The 21877-nt window shown below is 41.0% G+C and overlaps 1 protein-coding gene across 1 annotated transcript in view; it reads right to left on the bottom strand.

Moving 5' to 3' along the window:
* Positions 1-465: 465 nt before the first annotated feature.
* LOC133621507 (tetraspanin-8-like) overlaps positions 466-21877 on the bottom strand; it is an 84083-nt gene continuing 62671 nt past the window's right edge. Inside the window, exons 5-9 of the mRNA XM_061983562.1 lie at positions 3405-3500; positions 3200-3328; positions 3103-3135; positions 1016-1099; positions 466-940 (exon numbers count right to left, since the gene is read on the bottom strand). Of these exons, the coding sequence (XP_061839546.1) occupies positions 848-940; positions 1016-1099; positions 3103-3135; positions 3200-3328; positions 3405-3500 (435 nt within the window). The 3' untranslated portion in view covers positions 466-847. The remainder of the gene's footprint in view (positions 941-1015; positions 1100-3102; positions 3136-3199; positions 3329-3404; positions 3501-21877) is intronic.

The following is a 21877-nucleotide window of genomic DNA, read 5'->3' as shown; positions in this document are numbered from 1 at the left end:
TGTATTGTTGGTAAATTAATGTTGGTCTGAAATACAATTTAATATTGATTTTTAAAAAATCTCATGTTGAAAAAAAATACTATTTAATGTTGGTATATAATACAAACTAATGTTGGTACAAAATACAATTTAATGTTGGTATGAAATACAATTTATTGTTGGTAAAAAAAAATACAATTTAATGCTGGTATTACACACAATTTAGTGTTGAAAAAAATATAATTTAACGTTGATTAAAAATATATATATGTTTAATGTTTGGGTAAACTACCATTTATTTTTGGCATAAAATACAATGTAATATGGTTAAAAAATAAATGTAATGATGGTAAAATAATTTAAAATGTATTGGTATTAAAAACAGTATAATGTTGGTCTAAAATACAATTTATTGTTGGTATAAAATACAATTTAATGTTGGTGAAGAAAATACAATTTAATGTTGGTATAAAAAAAACGACTTAATGTCAGTACAAAATACAATTTATTGTTGGTAAAAAATACAATTTAACATTGAAAAAAAATACAATTTAATATTGGTTAAAAAACACAATTTAATGTTGGTATGAAACACATTTAAATGTTGGTTAAAAAAAAAACAGCAATTTAATGTTGGTATAAAAGAGACTTTTGTGCACTTTGGTTTCATTGACAAAGTTCTTAGACCTGTTAGACCTTAGACTACATCCTCCAAAGCCGCTTGTAATTTCAATGAAAAAAGAAGATGACGAAGTAATATTTGGTCTTGTCAAATACAAACTGACAGTAAGGATGAAATATGTTTGATAGAAAGTAGAGCCGGTCTTTTCCGTACTAAAGACGCCTGGTAAATAACCGCGTGCGGCCTTCAGTAGCCCTTCATAGCCATGGAGGTCGGCCCGCCCTGATCGTGGCGTTTGACCTGGTGGACCATGAGGAGGGACACCAGCAGGCCCAGAAGCTGCAAGGGTCACACGGCAGCAGTCAGTACCGCAAGCTGCCAGCAGGGCGCGCTGTGACACGGGGGAAGACCTACCGCAGTGACGGCGAAGCCGAAGAAGAAGCCCATGACAATGTTGAAGAGGAAGTCGGTCCACGTGATGATGAAGTCGCTGCACGTCTACAAAGGACAGCGAATGAACGAATGATGGGAAAAAATTAATTAATTAATTAATTTTAAATAATAAAATAAATGTGTTAGAATAATGATGTATATATTATCACACAACTTTTATGCTTAAGGGCCGTTGCTATAATTATTGTCAACTGTGCTGAAAAAAGTCCGTCTGGTATCAGTGTTTGTGTTCAGGAACTGCCAAGGCTGAACAGCGACGTGACGGACAGACAGAGCAGAGACAAGGCGATATATCACCAGCGTCAACACATTTGCATTTTTGTACAAACCCCGTTTCCATATGAGTTGGGAAATTGTGTTAGATGTAAATATAAACGGAATACAATGATTTGCAAATCATTCTCAACCCATATTCAGTTGAATATGCTACAAAGACAACATATTTGATGTTCAAACTGATTAACATTTTTTGCAAATAATCATTAACTTTAGAATTTGATGGCAGCAACACGTGACAAAGAAGTTGGGAAAGGTGGCAATAAATACTGATAAAGTTGAGGAATGTTTATTTGGAACATCCCACAGGTGTGCAGGCAAATTGGGAACAGGTGGGTGCCATGATTGGGTATAAAAAGTAGATTCCATGAAATGCTCAGTCATTCACAAACAAGGATGGGGCGAGGGTCACCGCTTTGCCAACAAATGCGTGAGCAAATTGTTGAACAGTTTAAGAACAACCTTCCTCAACCAGCTATTGCAAGGAATTTAGGGATTTCACCATCTACGCTCCGTAATATCATCAAAGGGTTCAGAGAATCTGGAGAAATCACTTCACGTAAGCAGCTTCGATCCCTCAGGCTGTACTGCATCAACAAGCGACATCAGTGTGTAAAGGATATCACCACATGGGCTCAGGAACACTTCAGAAACCCACTGTCAGAAACTACAGTTGGTCGCTACATCTGTAAGTGCAAGTTAAAACTCTCCTATGCAGGGCGAAAACCGTTTATCAACAACACCCAGAAACGCCGTCGGCTTCGCCGGGCCTGAGCTCGTCTAAGATGGACTGATGCAAAGTGGGAAAGTGTTCTGTGGTCTGACGAGTCCACATTTCAAATTGTTTTTGGAAACTGTGGACGTCGTGTCCTCCGGACCAAATAGGAAAAGAACCATCCGGCTTGTTCTAGGCGCAAAGTGGAAAAGCCAGCAGCTGTGATGGTATGGGGGTGTATTAGCGCCCAAGACATGGGTAACTTACACATCTGTGAAGGCACCATTAATGCTGAAAGGTACATACAGGTTCTGGAGCAACATATGTTGCCATCCAAGCAACGTTACCATGGACGCCCCTGCTTATTTCAGCCTGCCTGTAGTCCAGACCTGTCTCCCATTGAAAATGTGTGGCACATTAAGAAGCCTAAAACGAAGACCCCCGGACTGTTGAACAACTTAAGCTGTACATCAAGCAAGAATGGGAAAGAATTCCACCTGAGAAGCTTAAAAAATGTGTCTCCTCAGTTCCCAAACCTTTACTGAGTGTTGTTAAAAGGAAAGGCCATGTAACACAGTGGTGAACATGCCCTTTCCCAACTACTTTGGCACGTGTTGCAGCCATGAAATTCTAAGTTAATTATTATTTGCAAAAAAAAAAGTTAATGAGTTTGAACATCAAATATGTTGTCTTTTTAGCATATTCAACTGAATATGGCTTGAAAAGGATTTGCAAATCATTGTATTCCGTTTATATTTACATCTAACACAATTTCCCAACTCATATGGAAACAGTGTTTGTAAATAGAGGAAGCACGCGGGCTGGACTTTTAGAACGTAGTTTGGATCTGTAACTAGAATCCAGCCCAAAACACGCGTCTCATTGAGCCAAATTGAACTCTGTCTCTGCATGATTCCTTGCTTCTGGTCTGTTTAATAGATGTCATCAGTGTTTGAACCTGACAGAACGGATGATGGTTGATCTTTGAGACTTAATTGCAGCAACCAGCAGAGGGCGCCATGCCTGAACGAGACCGACATGGTTGGGCGTGGCTTACCTCGGCATAGATCTGATCCGGGCCTCTGGATCCCTGCGAGGACAAACATTGTCATCAAGCACGGTCAGAACCACTTTGACGAGCCGTGGGTTCCAACCTGAGGTCGGGCCGTGCAGCCAGAATTTCCGAATATCCCGTAACTGCCGAAGCCGCTGGATTTGCACTCGCAGGAAGCGGGAATGTCGTCGCCCCAGTCCTTGGCGCTGACCAAACCGCAACATCGACCCTGATGTCAAACACGTGCTTTTAATTTGAAGTGGAGGAGGGAAAAAAGCCCCGACGTGCAATCACGTGACATTTACACTTTGCTGGATTTCCTCGAGCATTTCTCGGAATTCTTTTTGATCCATGTGTTGCTTGACGGCGTCCGAAGACGCGCTGCGGAAGTTGTCTCTGACCTTGTGGGGACACACACACACACACACACACACACACACACACACACGCATACTGGTTATCATTTGGAATGGGGACCAAGTTGTTGATCATCACTTGTGGGGACCACCCTTTCTACAAGTTGTGGAGGCAGGGCCGGACCGTGGCATAGGCCGTATAGTAGAGATGCGCGGATAGGCAATTATTTCATCAACCGCATCAGAAAGTCGTCAAGCATCCGCAATCCACCCGATCTAACATTTGATCAGAACCGCATCCGCCCGCACCCGCCCGCACCCGCCCGCACCCGCCCGTTGTTATATATCTAATATGGACGATGCAAGGCATTAGTGAGGTTATAAAGCTTTTGCCTGTTAAAGAAAGGAGACTGATCCAATGCAGCACAGACATTCGCGTGCCACGCTGTCACGACCCAGACGCACACCAGTGCGCAATCATATGGGAGCCGCGCTGAGCGCACCTCCAAGCGCGTCTCGCTGCCGGCGACGGCCGGGTATATGGGCCCGACGCTCCAGCGCAATCCATTTTCAGGGCTAGTTGATTCGGCAGGTGGGTTGTTACACACTCCTTAGCGGGTTCCAACTTCCATGGCCACCGTCCTAGCTGCTGCCTATATCAACCAGGGTGAGCCCCACCCCTTTCGTGAGCGCACTGCGCGCGGAATGACCCCTGTTACGCGCCCCCGGCAACAGGGGTGGCGGGCAGGTAAGCTGCGCGGGCGGAGCGCGCGGAGTGACCCCTGTTACGAGCCCCCGGCCACGGGGGTGGCGGGCAGGTAAGCTGCTTACCTGCTGCGCGTGACGCCGGCCGCGGCGAAGGCGGACGAGGCGGGGTGTTGGTGCGGTGGGCGCGGTGGTGACCCTGGACGTGCGTCGGGCCCTTCTCGCGGATCGCCTCAGCTACGGCTCCCGGTGGGGCCCTCTCGGGGGAAGGGGCCTCGGTCCCGGACCCCGGCGAGGCGTCGGGGGCCTTCTCCGCTCCGTAAAAGTTTTTTTCTTCTGTTGTGGCATATGCAGCAGGTGCCTGCTCGTTTTTGGTATGTGGGTAACAACATTTAACTATGTATATATATTTACCAATTGGTTTAACTGCCACCCGCCTGAATCTATTTAAAATCTTTTTTTTTTTTATTTCAACCGCCCGACCCGACCCGACCCGACCCGCGGATAAAATCTAATTTTTTAAAATTTCATCCGCCCGATCCGCGGATAATCCGCGGACTCCGCGGTTGTGCCCGCAAACCGCGCATCTCTACCGTATAGGCAAATGCTAAGGGCGCCGTCCATCAGGGGGCGCCACGCCAGTGCCAAATGTTGGAGAAAATAAATAAATAAATTCTAAATACAAAAAATAATCCCACGTTAATTAAAATGCAAAGTAAAGCCTATTTAATAGAAATATTATTTGTTACAACATTACGCCCCCCCTCCCTTCCCGTATCATGACTCTTTTTGGACGTCACCACATCAAAAAATCAACACAAGATGTCAAAACGGTCAAAACTGTCAGGTGCCCAGGGAAGAAAAAAGAGAAAAGAAGAGGAGAAACGAGAGAAGACAGAGGTAGCAGGTAGGTAACGTTAGCCTACATGAAATTATTTGTCTGTTACAGAATGTGATAGTAACCTGGCTTTTTAGCATTAAGCTAATGTTACATGATTCGGCAATTTCTAATCAATAAATAGCTAGTTCTGTTTTAACGTCGGGTTAATATTGTGGAGGGGGCTAAATTGTTATGGAAAATAATAATGTAACGTTAGGTAATTACAGTACTCCCACCCAGGCCCGGCCCTAACCAATCTGGCGCCCTAGGCAAGATTTTAGGTGGCGCCCCCCCACATCGGCAGTGAAGTGTATATACTCACAAGAAACCGGATAGCTTTGTCTTTGACCTTTTTTTTACTTAAAGAAAGCAAATTAACAATCAGAATAGTTAACAAGATAAAAAAAAATATGAATAAATAAATGAATGCAAAAATAAAAAATGAATATATGAAATACAATATTTTTTACATACATATTGCTTAATTTACATTAATGATGTGCACTTTAACAACTAGGCTTACAACTATACCTAATATATAAAGGGGTGGAAAAGTGACTATTACCTGCAGGGCAAACATTAGCTAACCAGAAGGCAATAACAATGTAAACAAAAAACACCTGCTTAAAAGATCTAATACAAATGTCCCTGAGGAATGTAAGGTGGGAGTACTGTAATTACCTAACGTTACATTATTATTTTCCATAACAATTTAGCTCCCTCCACAATATTAACCCGACGTTAAAACAGAACTAGCTATTTATTGATTAGCAATTGCCGAATCATGTAACATTAGCTTAATGCTAAAAAGCCAGGTTACTATCACATTCTGTAACAGACAAATAATTTCATGTAGGCTAACGTTACCTACCTGCTACCTCTTGTCTTTTCTCGTTTCTCCTCCTCTTCTTTTCTCTTTTTTCTTCCCTGGGCACCTTGTGTTGATTTTTTGATGTGGTGACGTCCAAAAAGAGTCATGATACGGGAAGGGAGGGGGCGCACCGTGCGGGGGGGGCGTAATGTTGTGACAAATAATATTTCTATTATATAGGCTTTACTTTGCATTTTAATTAACGTGGGATTATTTTTTGTATTTAGAAATAATAGTACCAACTTTTTTTTTTTTTTCTCCAACATTTGTGGCACTGGCGTGGCGCCCCCTGATGGACGGCGCCCTTAGCATTTGCCTATACGGCCCATGCCACGGGCCGGCCCTGCTCCCACCTTACATTCCTCAGGGACATTTGTATTAGATCTTTTAAGCAGGTGTTTTTTGTTTACATTGTTATTGCCTTCTGGTTAGCTAATGTTTGCCCTGCAGGTAATAGTCACTTTTCCACCCCTTTATATATTAGGTATAGTTGTAAGTAAAAAACAAAAGGTCAAAGACAAAGCTATTCGGTTTCTTGTGAGTATATACACTTCACTGCCGATGTGGGGGGGGCGCCACCTAAAATCTTGCCTAGGGCGCCAGATTGGTTAGGACCGGGCCTGTGTGGAGGCATAAAAAAATGAGGTAAAATGGCCACTGCCCAGTAGGGATGATGTTCGAAATCGCTTCTCCCGTTTGTTCGATAAGAAAAGAACCGATTCCAGGGACTCGAATCCCTTTTTAAAGGGGAACATTATCACCAGACCTATGTAAGCGTCAATATATACCTTGATGTTGCAGAAAAAAGACCATATATTTTTTTTAACCGATTTCCGAACTCTAAATGGGTGAATTTTGGCGAATTAAACGCCTTTCTATTATTCGCTCTCGGAGCGATGACGTCACATCGGGAAGCAATCCGCCATTTTCTCAAACACCGAGTCAAATCAGCTCTGTTATTTTCCGTTTTTTTCGACTGTTTTCCGTACCTTGGAGACATCATGCCTCGTCGGTGTGTTGTCGGAGGGTGTAACAACACCAACAGGGACGGATTCAAGTTGCACCAGTGAATATCGACCCTAGCTTCCCTGGCCTGCTGACATCAACTCCAAAACTGGACAGATCAGCTTTTAGGAAAAGAGCGCGGATGAGGGTATGTCTACAGAATATATTAATTGATGACAACTTTATTCATTACTCGCGGTTTTACGTAAATTATTATACATAAACTGTGTTTACCAATAATTTAGCTTAAAAACATTACAACACTTAAAAACAAACACATACCAATCGTTGGTTAGAAGGCGATCGCCAAATTCGTCCTCGCTTTCTCCCGTGTCGCTGGCTGTCGTGTCGTTTTCCTCGGTTTCGCTTGCATGCGGTTCAAACCGATATGGCTTAATAGCTTCAGTTTCTTCTTCAATTTCGCTTAAGCCGCTGAAATCCGAGTCTGAATCCGAGCTAATGTCGCTATATCTTGCTGTTCTTTCCGCCATGTTTGTTTGTGTTGGCATCACTATGTGACGTCACAGGAAAATGGACGGGTGTATATAACGATGGTTAAAATCAGGCACTTTGAAGCTTTTTTAGGGATATTGCGTGATGGGTAAAATTTTGAAAAAAACTTCGAAAAATAAAATAAGCCACTGGGAACTGATTTTTAATGGTTTTAACCCTTCTGAAATTGTGATAATGTTCCCTTTTAAAAAAAAACAAAAAAAAAACATTTTAGATAAGAAATATTGTATGAAAAACAATACAAAAAATGTAGTACAAATAACTACACTGCAAAAAGTCAGTTTTCAAAAACAAGGGGAAAAAAACAAAAATGAGGGGTATGTTATTTGAACTAAGCCAAATTATCTGCCAATAGAACAAGGAAATGTGGCTTGTCAAGACTTTCCAAAACAAGTACAATTAGCTAACCTCAATGAACCCCAAAATACCTTAAAATAAGTATATTCTCACTAATAACAAGTGCACTTTTCTTGGTAGAAAAAACAAATATGAGACCCTTTTTCTCAATATGTTGAAAAATGTTCTTAAAATGAAGTAAATGCTAGTGCCATTATCTTGACATAATGATATTACATTTCTTGAAACCAGCAAACTTATACTAAAAACTCATTTATTGTTGTTAATGGAAAGGCAACAAGGCAAGCGCTTGTTACTCTGGGGGTCTCCTAGCCGCTCAGGAAAATCATATTGTCTAAAAAAGACCATATATTTTTTTTTACCGATTTCCGAACTCTAAATGGGTGAATTTTGGCGAATTAAACACCTTTCTATTATTCGCTCTCGGAGCGATGACGTCACATCGGGAAGCAATCCGCCATTTTCTCAAACACCGAGTCAAATCAGCTCTGTTATTTTCCGTTTTTTTTCGACTGTTTTCCGTACCTTGGAGACATCATGCCTCGTCGGTGTGTTGTCGGAGGGTGTAACAACACCAACAGGGACGGATTCAAGTTGCACCAGTGAATATCGACCCTAGCTTCCCTGGCCTGCTGACATCAACTCCAAAACTGGACAGATCAGCTTTTAGGAAAAGAGCGCGGATGAGGGTATGTCTACAGAATATATTAATTGATGACAACTTTATTCATTACTCGCGGTTTTACGTAAATTATTATACATAAACTGTGTTTACCAATAATTTAGCTTAAAAACATTACAACACTTAAAACCAAACACATACCAATCGTTGGTTAGAAGGCGATCGCCAAATTCGTCCTCGCTTTCTCCCGTGTCGCTGGCTGTCGTGTCGTTTTCGTCGGTTTCGCTTGCATGCGGTTCAAACCGATATGGCTCAATAGCTTCAGTTTCTTTTTCAATTTCGCTTAAGCCGCTGAAATCCGAGTCTGAATCCGAGCTAATGTCGCTATAGCTTGCTGTTCTTTCCGCCATGTTTGTTTGTGTTGGCTTCACTATGTGACGTCACAGGAAAATGGACGGGTGTATATAACGATGGTTAAAATCAGGCACTTTGAAGCTTTTTTAGGGATATTGCGTGATGGGTAAAATTTTGAAAAAAACTTTGAAAAATAAAATAAGCCACTGGGAACTGATTTTTAATGGTTTTAACCCTTCTGAAATTGTGATAATGTTCCCTTTTAAAAAAAACAAAAAAAAAACATTTTCGATAAGAAATATTGTATGAAAAACAATACAAAAAATGTAGTACAAATAACTACACTGCAAAAAGTCAGTTTTCAAAAACAAGGGGAAAAAAACAAAAATGAGGGGTATTTTATTTGAACTAAGCCAAATTATCTGCCAATAGAACAAGGAAATGTGGCTTGTCAAGACTTTCCAAAACAAGTGAAATTAGCTAACCTCAATGAACCCCAAAATAGCTTAAAATAAGTATATTCTCACTAATAACAAGTGCACTTTTCTTGATAGAAAAAACAAATATGAGACCCTTTTTCTCAATATGTTGAAAAATGTTCTTAAAATGAAGTAAATGCTAGTGCCATTATCTTGACGTAATGATATGCGCTCGGCATTACATTTCTTGAAACCAGCAAACTTATACTAAAAACTCATTTATTGTTGTTAATGGAAAGGCAACAAGGCAAGCGCTTGTTACTCTCAGGGTCTCCTAGCCGCTCAGGAAAATCATATTGTCTAAAAAAGACCATATATTTTTTTTTACCGATTTCCGAACTCTAAATGGGTGAATTTTGGCGAATTAAACACCTTTCTATTATTCGCTCTCGGAGCGATGACGTCACATCGGGAAGCAATCCGCCATTTTCTCAAACACCGAGTCAAATCAGCTCTGTTATTTTCCGTTTTTTTTCGACTGTTTTCCGTACCTTGGAGACATCATGCCTCGTCGGTGTGTTGTCGGAGGGTGTAACAACACCAACAGGGACGGATTCAAGTTGCACCAGTGAATATCGACCCTAGCTTCCCTGGCCTGCTGACATCAACTCCAAAACTGGACAGATCAGCTTTCAGGAAAAGAGCGCGGATGAGGGTATGTCTACAGAATATATTAATTGATGACAACTTTATTCATTACTCGCGGTTTTACGTAAATTATTATACATAAACTGTGTTTACCAATAATTTAGCTTAAAAACATTACAACACTTAAAAACAAACACATACCAATCGTTGGTTAGAAAGCGATCGCCAAATTCGTCCTCGCTTTCTCCCGTGTCGCTGGCTGTCGTGTCGTTTTCCTCGGTTTCGCTTGCATGCGGTTCAAACCGATATGGCTCAATAGCTTCAGTTTCTTCTTCAATTTCGCTTAAGCCGCTGAAATCCGAGTCTGAATCCGAGCTAATGTCGCTATAGCTTGCTGTTCTATCCGCCATGTTTGTTTGTGTTGGCTTCACTATGTGACGTCACAGGAAAATGGACGGGTGTATATAACGATGGTTAAAATCAGGCACTTTGAAGCTTTTTTAGGGATATTGCGTGATGGGTAAAATTTTGAAAAAAACTTTGAAAAATAAAATAAGCCACTGGGAACTGATTTTTAATGGTTTTAACCCTTCTGAAATTGTGATAATGTTCCCTTTTAAAAAAAAAAAAAAAAAAAAAACATTTTAGATAAGAAATATTGTATGAAAAACAATACAAAAAATGTAGTACAAATAACTACACTGCAAAAAGTCCGTTTTCAAAAACAAGGGGAAAAAAACAAAAATGAGGGGTATTTTATTTGAACTAAGCCAAATTATCTGCCAATAGAACAAGGAAATGTGGCTTGTCAAGACTTTCCAAAACAAGTACAATTAGCTAACCTCAATGAACCCCAAAATACCTTACAATAAGTATATTCTCACTAATAACAAGTGCACTTTTCTTGATAGAAAAAACAAATATGAGACCCTTTTTCTCAATATGTTGAAAAATGTTCTTAAAATGAAGTAAATGCTAGTGCCATTATCTTGACGTAATGATATGCGCTCGGCATTACATTTCTTGAAACCAGCAAACTTATACTAAACACTAATTTATTGTTGTTAATGGAAAGGCAACAAGGCAAGCGCTTGTTACTCTCAGGGTCTCCTAGCCGCTCAGGAAAATCATATTGTCTAAAAAAGACCATATATTTTTTTTTACCGATTTCCGAACTCTAAATGGGTGAATTTTGGCGAATTAAACACCTTTCTATTATTCGCTCTCGGAGCGATGACGTCACATCGGGAAGCAATCCGCCATTTTCTCAAACACCGAGTCAAATCAGCTCTGTTATTTTCCGTTTTTTTCGACCGTTTTCCGTACCTTGGAGACATCATGCCTCGTCGGTGTGTTGTCGGAGGGTGTAACAACACCAACAGGGACGGATTCAAGTTGCACCAGTCAATATCGACCCTAGCTTCCCTGGCCTGCTGACATCAACTCCAAAACTGGACAGATCAGCTTTCAGGAAAAGAGCGCGGATGAGGGTATGTCTACAGAATATATTAATTGATGACAACTTTATTCATTACTCGCGGTTTTACGTAAATTATTATACATAAACTGTGTTTACCAATAATTTAGCTTAAAAACATTACAACACTTAAAAACAAACACATACCAATCGTTGGTTAGAAGGCGATCGCCAAATTCGTCCTCGCTTTCTCCCGTGTCGCTGGCTGTCGTGTCGTTTTCGTCGGTTTCGCTTGCATGCGGTTCAAACCGATATGGCTCAATAGCTTCAGTTTCTTCTTCAATTTCGCTTAAGCCGCTGAAATCCGAGTCTGAATCCGAGCTAATGTCGCTATATCTTGCTGTTCTATCCGCCATGTTTGTTTGTGTTGGCATCACTATGTGACGTCACAGGAAAATGGACGGGTGTTTATAACGATGGTTAAAATCAGGCACTTTGAAGCTTTTTTAGGGATATTGCGTGATGGGTAAAATTTTGAAAAAAACTTTGAAAAATAAAATAAACCACTGGGAACTGATTTTTAATGGTTTTAACCCTTCTGAAATTGTGATAATGTTCCCTTTTAAAAAAAAAAAAAAAAAAAACATTTTAGATAAGAAATATTGTATGAAAAACAATACAAAAAATGTAGTACAAATAACTACACTGCAAAAAGTTAGTTTTCAAAAACAAGGGGAAAAAAACAAAAATTAGGGGTATTTTATTTGAACTAAGCCAAATTATCTGCCAATAGAACAAGGAAATGTGGCTTGTCAAGACTTTCCAAAACAAGTACAATTAGCTAACCTCAATGAACCCCAAAATACCTTAAAATAAGTATATTCTCACTATTAACAAGTGCACTTTTCTTGATAGAAAAAACAAATATGAGACCCTTTTTCTCAATATGTTGAAAAATGTTCTTAAAATGAAGTAAATGCTAGTGCCATTATCTTGACATAATGATATGCGCTCGGCATTACATTTCTTGAAACCAGCAAACTTATACTAAAAACTAATTTATTGTTGTTAATGGAAAGGCAACAAGGCAAGCGCTTGTTACTCTCAGGGTCTCCTAGCCGCTCAGGAAAATCATATTGTCTAAAAAAGACCTTTTTTTTTTTTTTACCGATTTCCGAACTCTAAATGGGTGAACTTTGGCGAATTAAACACCTTTCTATTATTCGCTCTCGGAGCGATGACGTCACATCGGGAAGCAATCCGCCATTTTCTCAAACACCGAGTCAAATCAGCTCTGTTATTTTCCGTTTTTTTCGATCGTTTTCCGTACCTTGGAGACATCATGCCTCGTCGGTGTGTTGTCGGAGGGTGTAACAACACCAACAGGGACGGATTCAAGTTGCACCAGTGGCCCAAAGATGCCAAAGTGGCAAGAAATTGGACGTTTGTTCCGCACACTTTACCCACGAAAGCTATGCTACGACAGAGATGGCAAGAATGTGTGGATATCCTGCGACACTCAAAGCAGATGCATTTCCAACCATAAAGTCAAAGAAATCTGCCGCCAGACGCCCATTGAATCTGCCGGAGTGTGTGAGCAATTCAGGGACAAAGGACCTCGCTAGCACGGCAAGCAATGGCGGCAGTTTGTTCCCGCAGACAATGACAATGACACCACAATGACACCACAATGACACAATAACACAATGACACAGTGACACAACAGCACAATGACAACACAATGATACAATAACACAATGACACAGTGACCCAACAACACACAACAACACACAACAACACAATGACACAATAACACAACAACACAATGACAACACAATGACAAAATTACACAATAACACAACAACACAATGACACGATGACAACACAATGACACAATTACACAATGACACCACAATGATACAATGACAACACAATGACACAGTGACACAACAACACAGTGCCACAATAGCACAATGACATTAAGACAACACAATGACACAGTGACACAACAACACAATGACACCACAATGACACAATAACACAACGACACAATAACACAATGACACAGTGACACAACAACACAATGACATGATGACAACACAATGACAAAGGGACACAACAACACGATGACAACACAATGAAACAGTGAAACAACAACACAATGACACAATGACACAATAACACAACAACACAATGACACGATGACACAACATTACAATGACACCACAATGACACAATAACACAATAACACAATGACACAACAACACAATAACACAATGATACAATGACACAGTGACACAACAATACAATGACACCACAATGACACCACAATGACACCACAATGACACAATAACACAATGACACAGTGACACAACAGCACAATGACAACACAATGATACAATAACACAATGACACAACAACACAATGGCACAATAACACAACAACATAATGACACAATGACAACACAATGACACAATTACACAATAACACAACAATACGATGACACGATAACAACACAATGACACAATTACACAATGACACCACAATAACACAATGATACAATGACAACACAATGACACAGTGACACAACACAGTGCCACAATAGCACAATGACATGACGACAACACAATGACACAGTGACACAACAACACGATGACAACACAATGAAACAGTGACACAACAACACAATGACACAATAACTCAACAACACAATGACACGATGACACAACATTACAATGACACCACAATGACACAATAACACAATAACACAATGACACAACAACACAATAACACAATGATACAATGACACAACAACACAATGACACAACAATACAATGACACCACAATGACACAATGACACAATAACACAATGACACAACAACGCAATAACACAATGACACAGTGACACAACAACACAATGACACAACAATACAATGACACCACAATGACACAATAACACAATAACACAATGACAAAACAACACAATAACACAATGATACAATGACACAGTGACACAACAACACAATGACACAACAATACAATGACACCACAATGACACAATAACACAATGACACAGTGACACAACAGCACAATGACAACACAATGACACAACAACACAATAACACAATGACACAGTGACACAACAACACAATGACACAACAATACAATGACACCACAATGACACAATAACACAATAACACAATGACAAAACAACACAATAACACAATGATACAATGACACAGTGACACAACAACACAATGACACAACAATACAATGACACCACAATGACACAATAACACAATGACACAGTGACACAACAGCACAATGACAACACAATGATACAATAACACAATGGCGGCAGTTTGTTCCCGCAGACGAGCGAGCTAAACCCCCTGGATGTCTTGGCTCACACCGTCCCGAAGATGATCAAGAGAAGAATATCGACCCTAGCTTCCCTGGCGTGCTGACAACTCCAAACTGGACAGATCAGTTTTCAGGAAAATAGCGCGGATGAGGGTATGTCTACAGAATATATGAATTGATGAAAATTGGGCTGTCTGCACTCTCAAAGTGCATGTTGTTGCCAAATGTATTTCATATGCTGTAAACCTAGTTCATAGTTGTTAGTTTCCTTTAATGCCAAACAAACACATACCAATCGTTGGTTAGAAGGCGATCGCCGAATTCGTCCTCGCTTTCACGTCGTGTCATTTTCGTGGGTTTCGCTTGCATACGGTTCAAACCGATATGGCTCAATAGCTTCAGTTTCTTCTTCAATTTGGTTTTCGCTACCTGCCTCCACACTACAACCATCCGTTTCAATACATGCGTAATCTGTTGAATCGCTTAAGCCGCTGAAATCCGAGTCTGAATCCGAGCTAATGTCGCTATAGCTTGCTGTTCTTTGCGCCATGTTTGTTTGTGTTGGCTTCACTATGTGACGTCACAGGAAAATGGACGGGTGTTTATAACGATGGTTAAAATCAGGCACTTTGAAGCTTTTTTTAGGGATATTGCGCATACTTGCCAACCTTGAGACCTCCGATTTCGGGAGGTGGTCGGGGGGACGGGGGCGTGGTTGGGGGCGTGGCTAAAAGGAGAGGAGTATATTTACAGCTAGAATTCACCAAGTCAAGTATTTCATAGATTATATATATATATATATATATATATATATATATATATATATATATATATATATATATATATATATATATATATATATATATATATATATATATATATATATATAAGAAATACTTGACGTTCAGTGAATTCTAGCTATATATATATATATATATATATATATATATATATATACCGTATTTTCCGCACCATTAGCCGCACCTAAAAACCACAAATTTACTCAAAAGCTGACAGTGCGGCTTTTAACCCGGTGCGCTTTATATATGGATTAATATTAAGATTCATTTTCATAAAGTTTCGTTCTCGCAACTTCGGTAAACAGCCGCCATCTTTTTTCCCGGTAGAGCAGGAAGCGCTTCTTCTTCTACGCAAGCAACCGCCAAGGTAAGCACCCGCCCCCATAGAACAGGAAGCGCTTCTTCTTGTACTGTAAGCAACCACCCGCCCCCGGAAGAAGAAGAAGCGCGCGGTGCATGCTGGGATATGTGACGTTTCATTTCCATTTGTGTGTTTATGTAAAGACCCCAAAATGGCTCCTATTAAGTGTGTTGTCTGTCTAATTATAAATAATGCAGACGAGGCGTGTTAACTGAGTTCTCAACGTTTACTCACAGCGTGCTCATAACCACATTCTAACTGCCAGCATACAACAACGCTTCTCAGGGCTACCGCGCATGCTCGTAACTATCGTTGCATGCTGGGTAGTGTAGTTGTTATATTTGCTAGCTCATAACAGCACATTGAGAGACACGCTTACGCGCTTAATTCAATACTCGCCGTCATTCCGGGTGGATTGACAAAAGACCTCCAGCCGCTAGATATTGGTGTCAACAGGGCATTCGAAGCTAGACTGCTAACTGCGTGGGAACAATGGATGACAGAAGGCGAACACACATTCACTAAGACGGAGGCAGCGCCAGACGACGCCAACATCTGCCAGTGGATCGTAAATGCCTGGGCAGATATTTCGGTCACAACTGTGGTCCGAGTTTTCCGGAAGGCAGGATTCACAGAACTGCTGGATAACAGTGACACTGACTCCGATGACTTCGACGAGACGGAGCCGGCCATTTTGGATCTCACATTTGCCCAACTTTTCACTTCGGACACCGAAGACGAAGGATTTACGAATGAAGAATAACTTCAGAAAGTGAGCGCTATGTTTATTTTGTGTGTTGTGACATTAACGTTCGAGCAACATTATGTTGCTATTGCTCTGCACTATTTTGAATTTTACTATGTTTGTGATTGCACATTTGCGTACATTTTGGGAGTGAACAGAGTTGTTAGAACGCTGGTTTTTAATATATTATTAAAGTTTGACTGACCTATCTGACTGTTTTTTTTTACATTCCCTTTAGCGCAGCGTAGGCGCGGCTTATAGTCCGGGGCGGCTTATTGGTGGACAAAGTTAAGAAATATGCCATTCATTGAAGGTGCGGCTAATAATCCGGTGCGCCTTATAGTGCGGAAAATACGGTATATATATATATATATATATATATATATATATATATATATATATATATATATATACTGTATGTATGTGTATATATATATATATATATATATATATATATATATATATATATATATATATATATATATATATATTGACCAAGCAACCCCCCCGTACCAAAAAGCCCTTGATGAAAGCGGATACAATTTCACCCTCACCTATGAACCCACGCCAGGAAACCAGCCAAAAAAGAACAGAAAACGAAACGACATCATCTGGTACAACCCCCCATACAGCAAAAACGTCTCAACTAACATTGGACACAAATTCCTCAATCTGATTGACAAACACTTTCCCAAAGACAACACCCTAAGAAAAGTATTCAACAAGAACAACATTAAATTGAGCTACAGCTGCATGAACAATATACGACAAATCATCTCAAACCACAACAAAACAATTGCAAATGAGCCGTCGGCCCCCAGACAGAGCGACTCCAAAGGCTGTAACTGTCGAAAGAAACCTGATTGCCCTCTCAACGGGGGGTGCTTACAAACATCAGTTGTCTACCAATCTAAGGTAATACGCAAGGACATTAACACATCCGACACATATGTAGGATTAACCGAGGGAGAATTCAAAACCAGATGGAACAATCACAAGGCTTCTTTCAGGAACAAAAACCTGCGAAATACCACAGAACTCAGCAAACACATTTGGGACCTCAAAGACAATAATGTTGAATATTCAATAACATGGCAAATTCTTGCATCCAGCACACCTTACAATAGTGGTAATAAAAGATGCAACCTATGCTTGAAAGAGAAACTGTTTATTATTTACCGTCCAGACCTGTCATCCCTCAACAAGCGCAGCGAAATTGTCACAGCATGCCGCCATAGACGGAAACACCACCTAGGTAACACATGAGCCAATCACCACGCCCCTAGGCCAGCCTGTACCCACCCACTCTGTGCCCTATATAAACCATGGTATGCGAATGCTCCCATTAAAATCTCCTGACGATTGAGGGTACCCCCCCTCATGAAACAGGCCTGTAGAGATGAAATAGTCTTGTGATTTTTTTTCCCACACATACATATATATATATATATATATATATATATATATATATATATATATATATATATATATATATATATATATATATATATATATATATATAAAATAAATGCTTGCATTTCAGTGTTCATTTATTTACACATACACACACATAACACTCATCTACTCATTGTTGAGTTAAGGGTTGAATTGTCCATCCTTGTTCTATTCTCTGTCACTATTTTTCGAACCATGCTGAACACCCTCTCTGATGATGCATTGCTGTGTGGCACGCACAAAAGTGCTTTCATCAAATGCACTAGATGGCAGTATTGTCCTGTTTAAGAGTGTCACAACATTGCTGTTTACGGCAGACGAACTGCTTTACGATATACACACATAAGAAACCAAGAACTGGCCCTCCATCATTCTACAGTTATAACGTTATTGGGCAGGTATGCTGTTTATGTTGTGGGTTAGCGGACTCAGGTCCTGAATTTCGGGAGATTTTTGGGAGAAAATTTGTCCCGGGAGGTTTTCGGGAGAGGCTCTGAATTTCGGGAGTCTCCCGGAAAATCCGGGAGGGTTGGCAAGTATGATATTGCGTGATGGGTAAAATTTTGAAAAATACTTAGAAAAATATAATAAGCCACTGGGAACTGATTTTTAATGGTTTTAACCATTCTGAAATTGTGATAATGTTCCCCTTTAAGAACCGGTTCCCGTTATGGAGACCACTGTAGTAAAGAAAAAGAGTTGGTTCTTTATTCGAATCCCTGGGAACGAATCCCTTCCCACAGGAAATGCCCTGTGGGACAGCAATGTTCTGCCCATTTGATTGTAGACTCTTACTGACACCTTGTGGCGATAGCAAAATACTACGTGTCATTAGTTTGGGCACTTCCGGTTGGCGGCGTCAGTTCAGTTCATGAGACAATTGAGAAGTAGACAAGTTGTGTTAGCTCTTACAAGCCTTGGAAAAGATAAGTCTGTAAGTAAACTGTTTAACTTGTTTATGTAACTCAATATTAAGGTGGAAAGTTTGATACTAAGATGTTTATTGAAAAACGATTTTTGTGCACTGTTTCAATGGATGTTTTGAGGACTTAAAATGGCTGCCGGTCGTGTATTTCCACCATCGAAATAGTTTCAACACTCAGAAGTATTTGTTTGATGATAGTACTGTATATTTGTGTGAAGCTAATATTTACATATTGTGTATTACATTTCAGTGAACAAGGGGATGGGTCAAATGCAGAGGACACATTTCATTACACCTAGTGTGTGTGTGACAATCATTGCTACTTTAACTTAACTTTAACTTTACACATACAAACTGTAGCACACAAAAAAGCACATTCAATAAAAAAAACGTTATTATGGTCTTACCTTTACTTATAAATGCGCCGCTGTTGTGCTGGATTAATGAACCCCCTGACGGGAGTGTTATATCAACTAAAGCCCTCACTTCAACTTTCCACGTGCAAGATTGAATCTATTTAAAAAAGTGTAACCGAGGGTTTATAAATGTGGCCTATACTGTATGAAACTACAAAATAACAAACACGGAGGCTCCAGTTTACACGAGGACCACTTTATTTACCTTCTTTCAAAAACTTCCGCTCCACTCCAACGTGTCAAAATTCCGCTCTTAGCGCCTTCAAAATAAGAGCTCAAGGCATATACTGTATAATAGAGATGCGCGGTTTGCGGGCACAACCGCGGGGTCCGCGGATCGGGCGGATGAAATTTAAAAAAATTAGATTTTATCCGCGGGTCGGGTCGGGTCGGGTCGGGTCGGGCGGTTGAAATAAAAAAAGATTAGATTTTAAATAGATTCAGGCGGGTGGCAGTTAAACCAATTGGTAAATATATATACATAGTTAAATGTTGTTACCCACATACGAAAAACGAGCAGGCACCTGCAGCATATGCCACAACAGAAGAAGAAAAAAAAAAGACATGTACACTTTTACGGAGCGGAGAAGGGACGCCTCGCCGGGGTCCGGGACCGAGGACCCTTCCCCCGAGAGGGCCCCACCGGGAGCCGTAGCTTAGGCGATCCGCGAGAAGGGCCCGACGCACGTCCAGGGTCACCACCGCGCCCACCGCACCGACACCCCGCCTCGTCCGCCTTCGCCGCGGCCGGCGTCACGCGCAGCAGGTAAGCAGCTTACCTGCCCGCCACCCCCGTGGCCGGGGGCTCGTAACAGGGGTCACTCCGCGCGCTCCGCCCGCGCAGCTTACCTGCCCGCCACCCCTGTTGCCGGGGGCGCGTAACAGGGGTCACTCCGCGCGCAGTGCGCTCACGAAAGGGGTGGGGCTCACCCTGGTTGATATAGACAGCAGGACGGTGGCCATGGAAGTCGGAACCCGCTAAGGAGTGTGTAACAACCCACCTGCCGAATCAACTAGCCCTGAAAATGGATGGCGCTGGAGCGTCGGGCCCATACCCGGCCGTCGCCGGCAGCGAGACGCGCTTGGAGGTGCGCTCAGCGCGGCTCCCATATGATTGCGCACTGGTGTGCGTCTGGATCGTGACAGCGTGGCACGCGAATGTCTGTGCTGCATTGGATCAGTCTCCTTTCTTTAACAGGCAAAAGCTTTACAACCTCACTAATGCCTTGCATCGTCTATATTAGATATATAACAACGGGCGGGTGCGGGCGGGTGCGGTTCTGATCAAATGTTACATCGGGTGGATGGCGGATGGTTGACGACTTTCTAATGCGGTTGCGGATGAAATAATTGCCTATCCGCGCATCTCTACTGTATAACAGTGCATAACAGGAACTTAACATCACAAAGAGGAAAGCCCATGAAAATAGGTTACAAAAGTTATTTAATAAGAAGCCAAAAAGTGCAAAAACAATAATGTTCGTGTTGGAGGAGTCGTGAATTAGGTACACCTGCAGTCTGCAGGTGTACCTAATGTTGTGGCCCTGCAGTCATTCACAACTCCTCCAACACCAACATTATTGTTTTTGCACTTTTTGGCTTCTTATGAAATAACTTTTTTAAATAGATTCAATCTTGCACGTGGAAAGTTTAAGTGTGGGCTTTAGTTGATATAACAATTCTACGGCGGGGGTGCAGGAGGCGAGCCTCAGCCAGTGCGTCTTTTGCAGCCGTTTTATGATCGCTCAGCACAAGAAATACTTTACACGCATACAGTTGTTGACAAAATACACTGTACATTATATACCTCAGCTAACTAAACTATGGAAATGTATAATATAATTCATATAGCAATACAGTCTCACTGCACAGCAGGCCAGCAGTTAGTCGAGTCCGTCCATGTTGAGGCACTGAGTGACGTGCCTCGACTGGCTGCTGATCACCGCACCGTCTCTTCTCAGTATTTGAACGGCAAATGTGAAAATTCAGCGATTTTGAATAAAAATAATCTAAAACTGGTGAAGTTAAATGGAAAATGACTTTATAGTATAATCACTGGATACATTTAACAATTTAATATATATTTTTTTTCTTTTTACATTTTTTTTCTTTCCATGATGGCAGGTGAGGCGGGACTGCACGTCACTGCTCAACACGTATAGTGAGGGCAGAACAGGCAATATGCAATTATTGCCAGGCTTCGCTCTCATGTAAGGAGGGAAATTGTTGATTGATGACTGTGGTGTTCTTAGTGTCATAGTGTGTGTAGTTAGTATGTTCCAATAGCAGCAGAAGTGCAGTTCTTAGTGTCATAGTGTGTGTAGTTAGTATGTTCCAATAGCAGCAGAAGTGCAGTTCTTAGTGTCATAGTGTGTGTAGTTAGTATGTTCCAATAGCAGCAGAAGTGCAGTTCTTAGTGTCATAGTGTGTGTAGTTAGTATGTTCCAATAGCAGCAGAAGTGCAGTTCTTAGTGTCATAGTGTGTGTAGTTAGTATGTTCCAATAGCAGCAGAAGTGCAGTTCTTAGTGTCATAGTGTGTGTAGTTAGTATGTTCCAATAGAAGCA

This window comes from Nerophis lumbriciformis, linkage group LG25, assembly GCF_033978685.3.
Source record: "Nerophis lumbriciformis linkage group LG25, RoL_Nlum_v2.1, whole genome shotgun sequence".
In the NCBI taxonomy this organism is placed as follows: Eukaryota; Metazoa; Chordata; class Actinopteri; order Syngnathiformes; family Syngnathidae; genus Nerophis; species Nerophis lumbriciformis.
The sequence above is the reverse complement of the archived record's forward strand: the minus strand, read 5'-3'. Positions and strand labels throughout refer to the sequence as shown.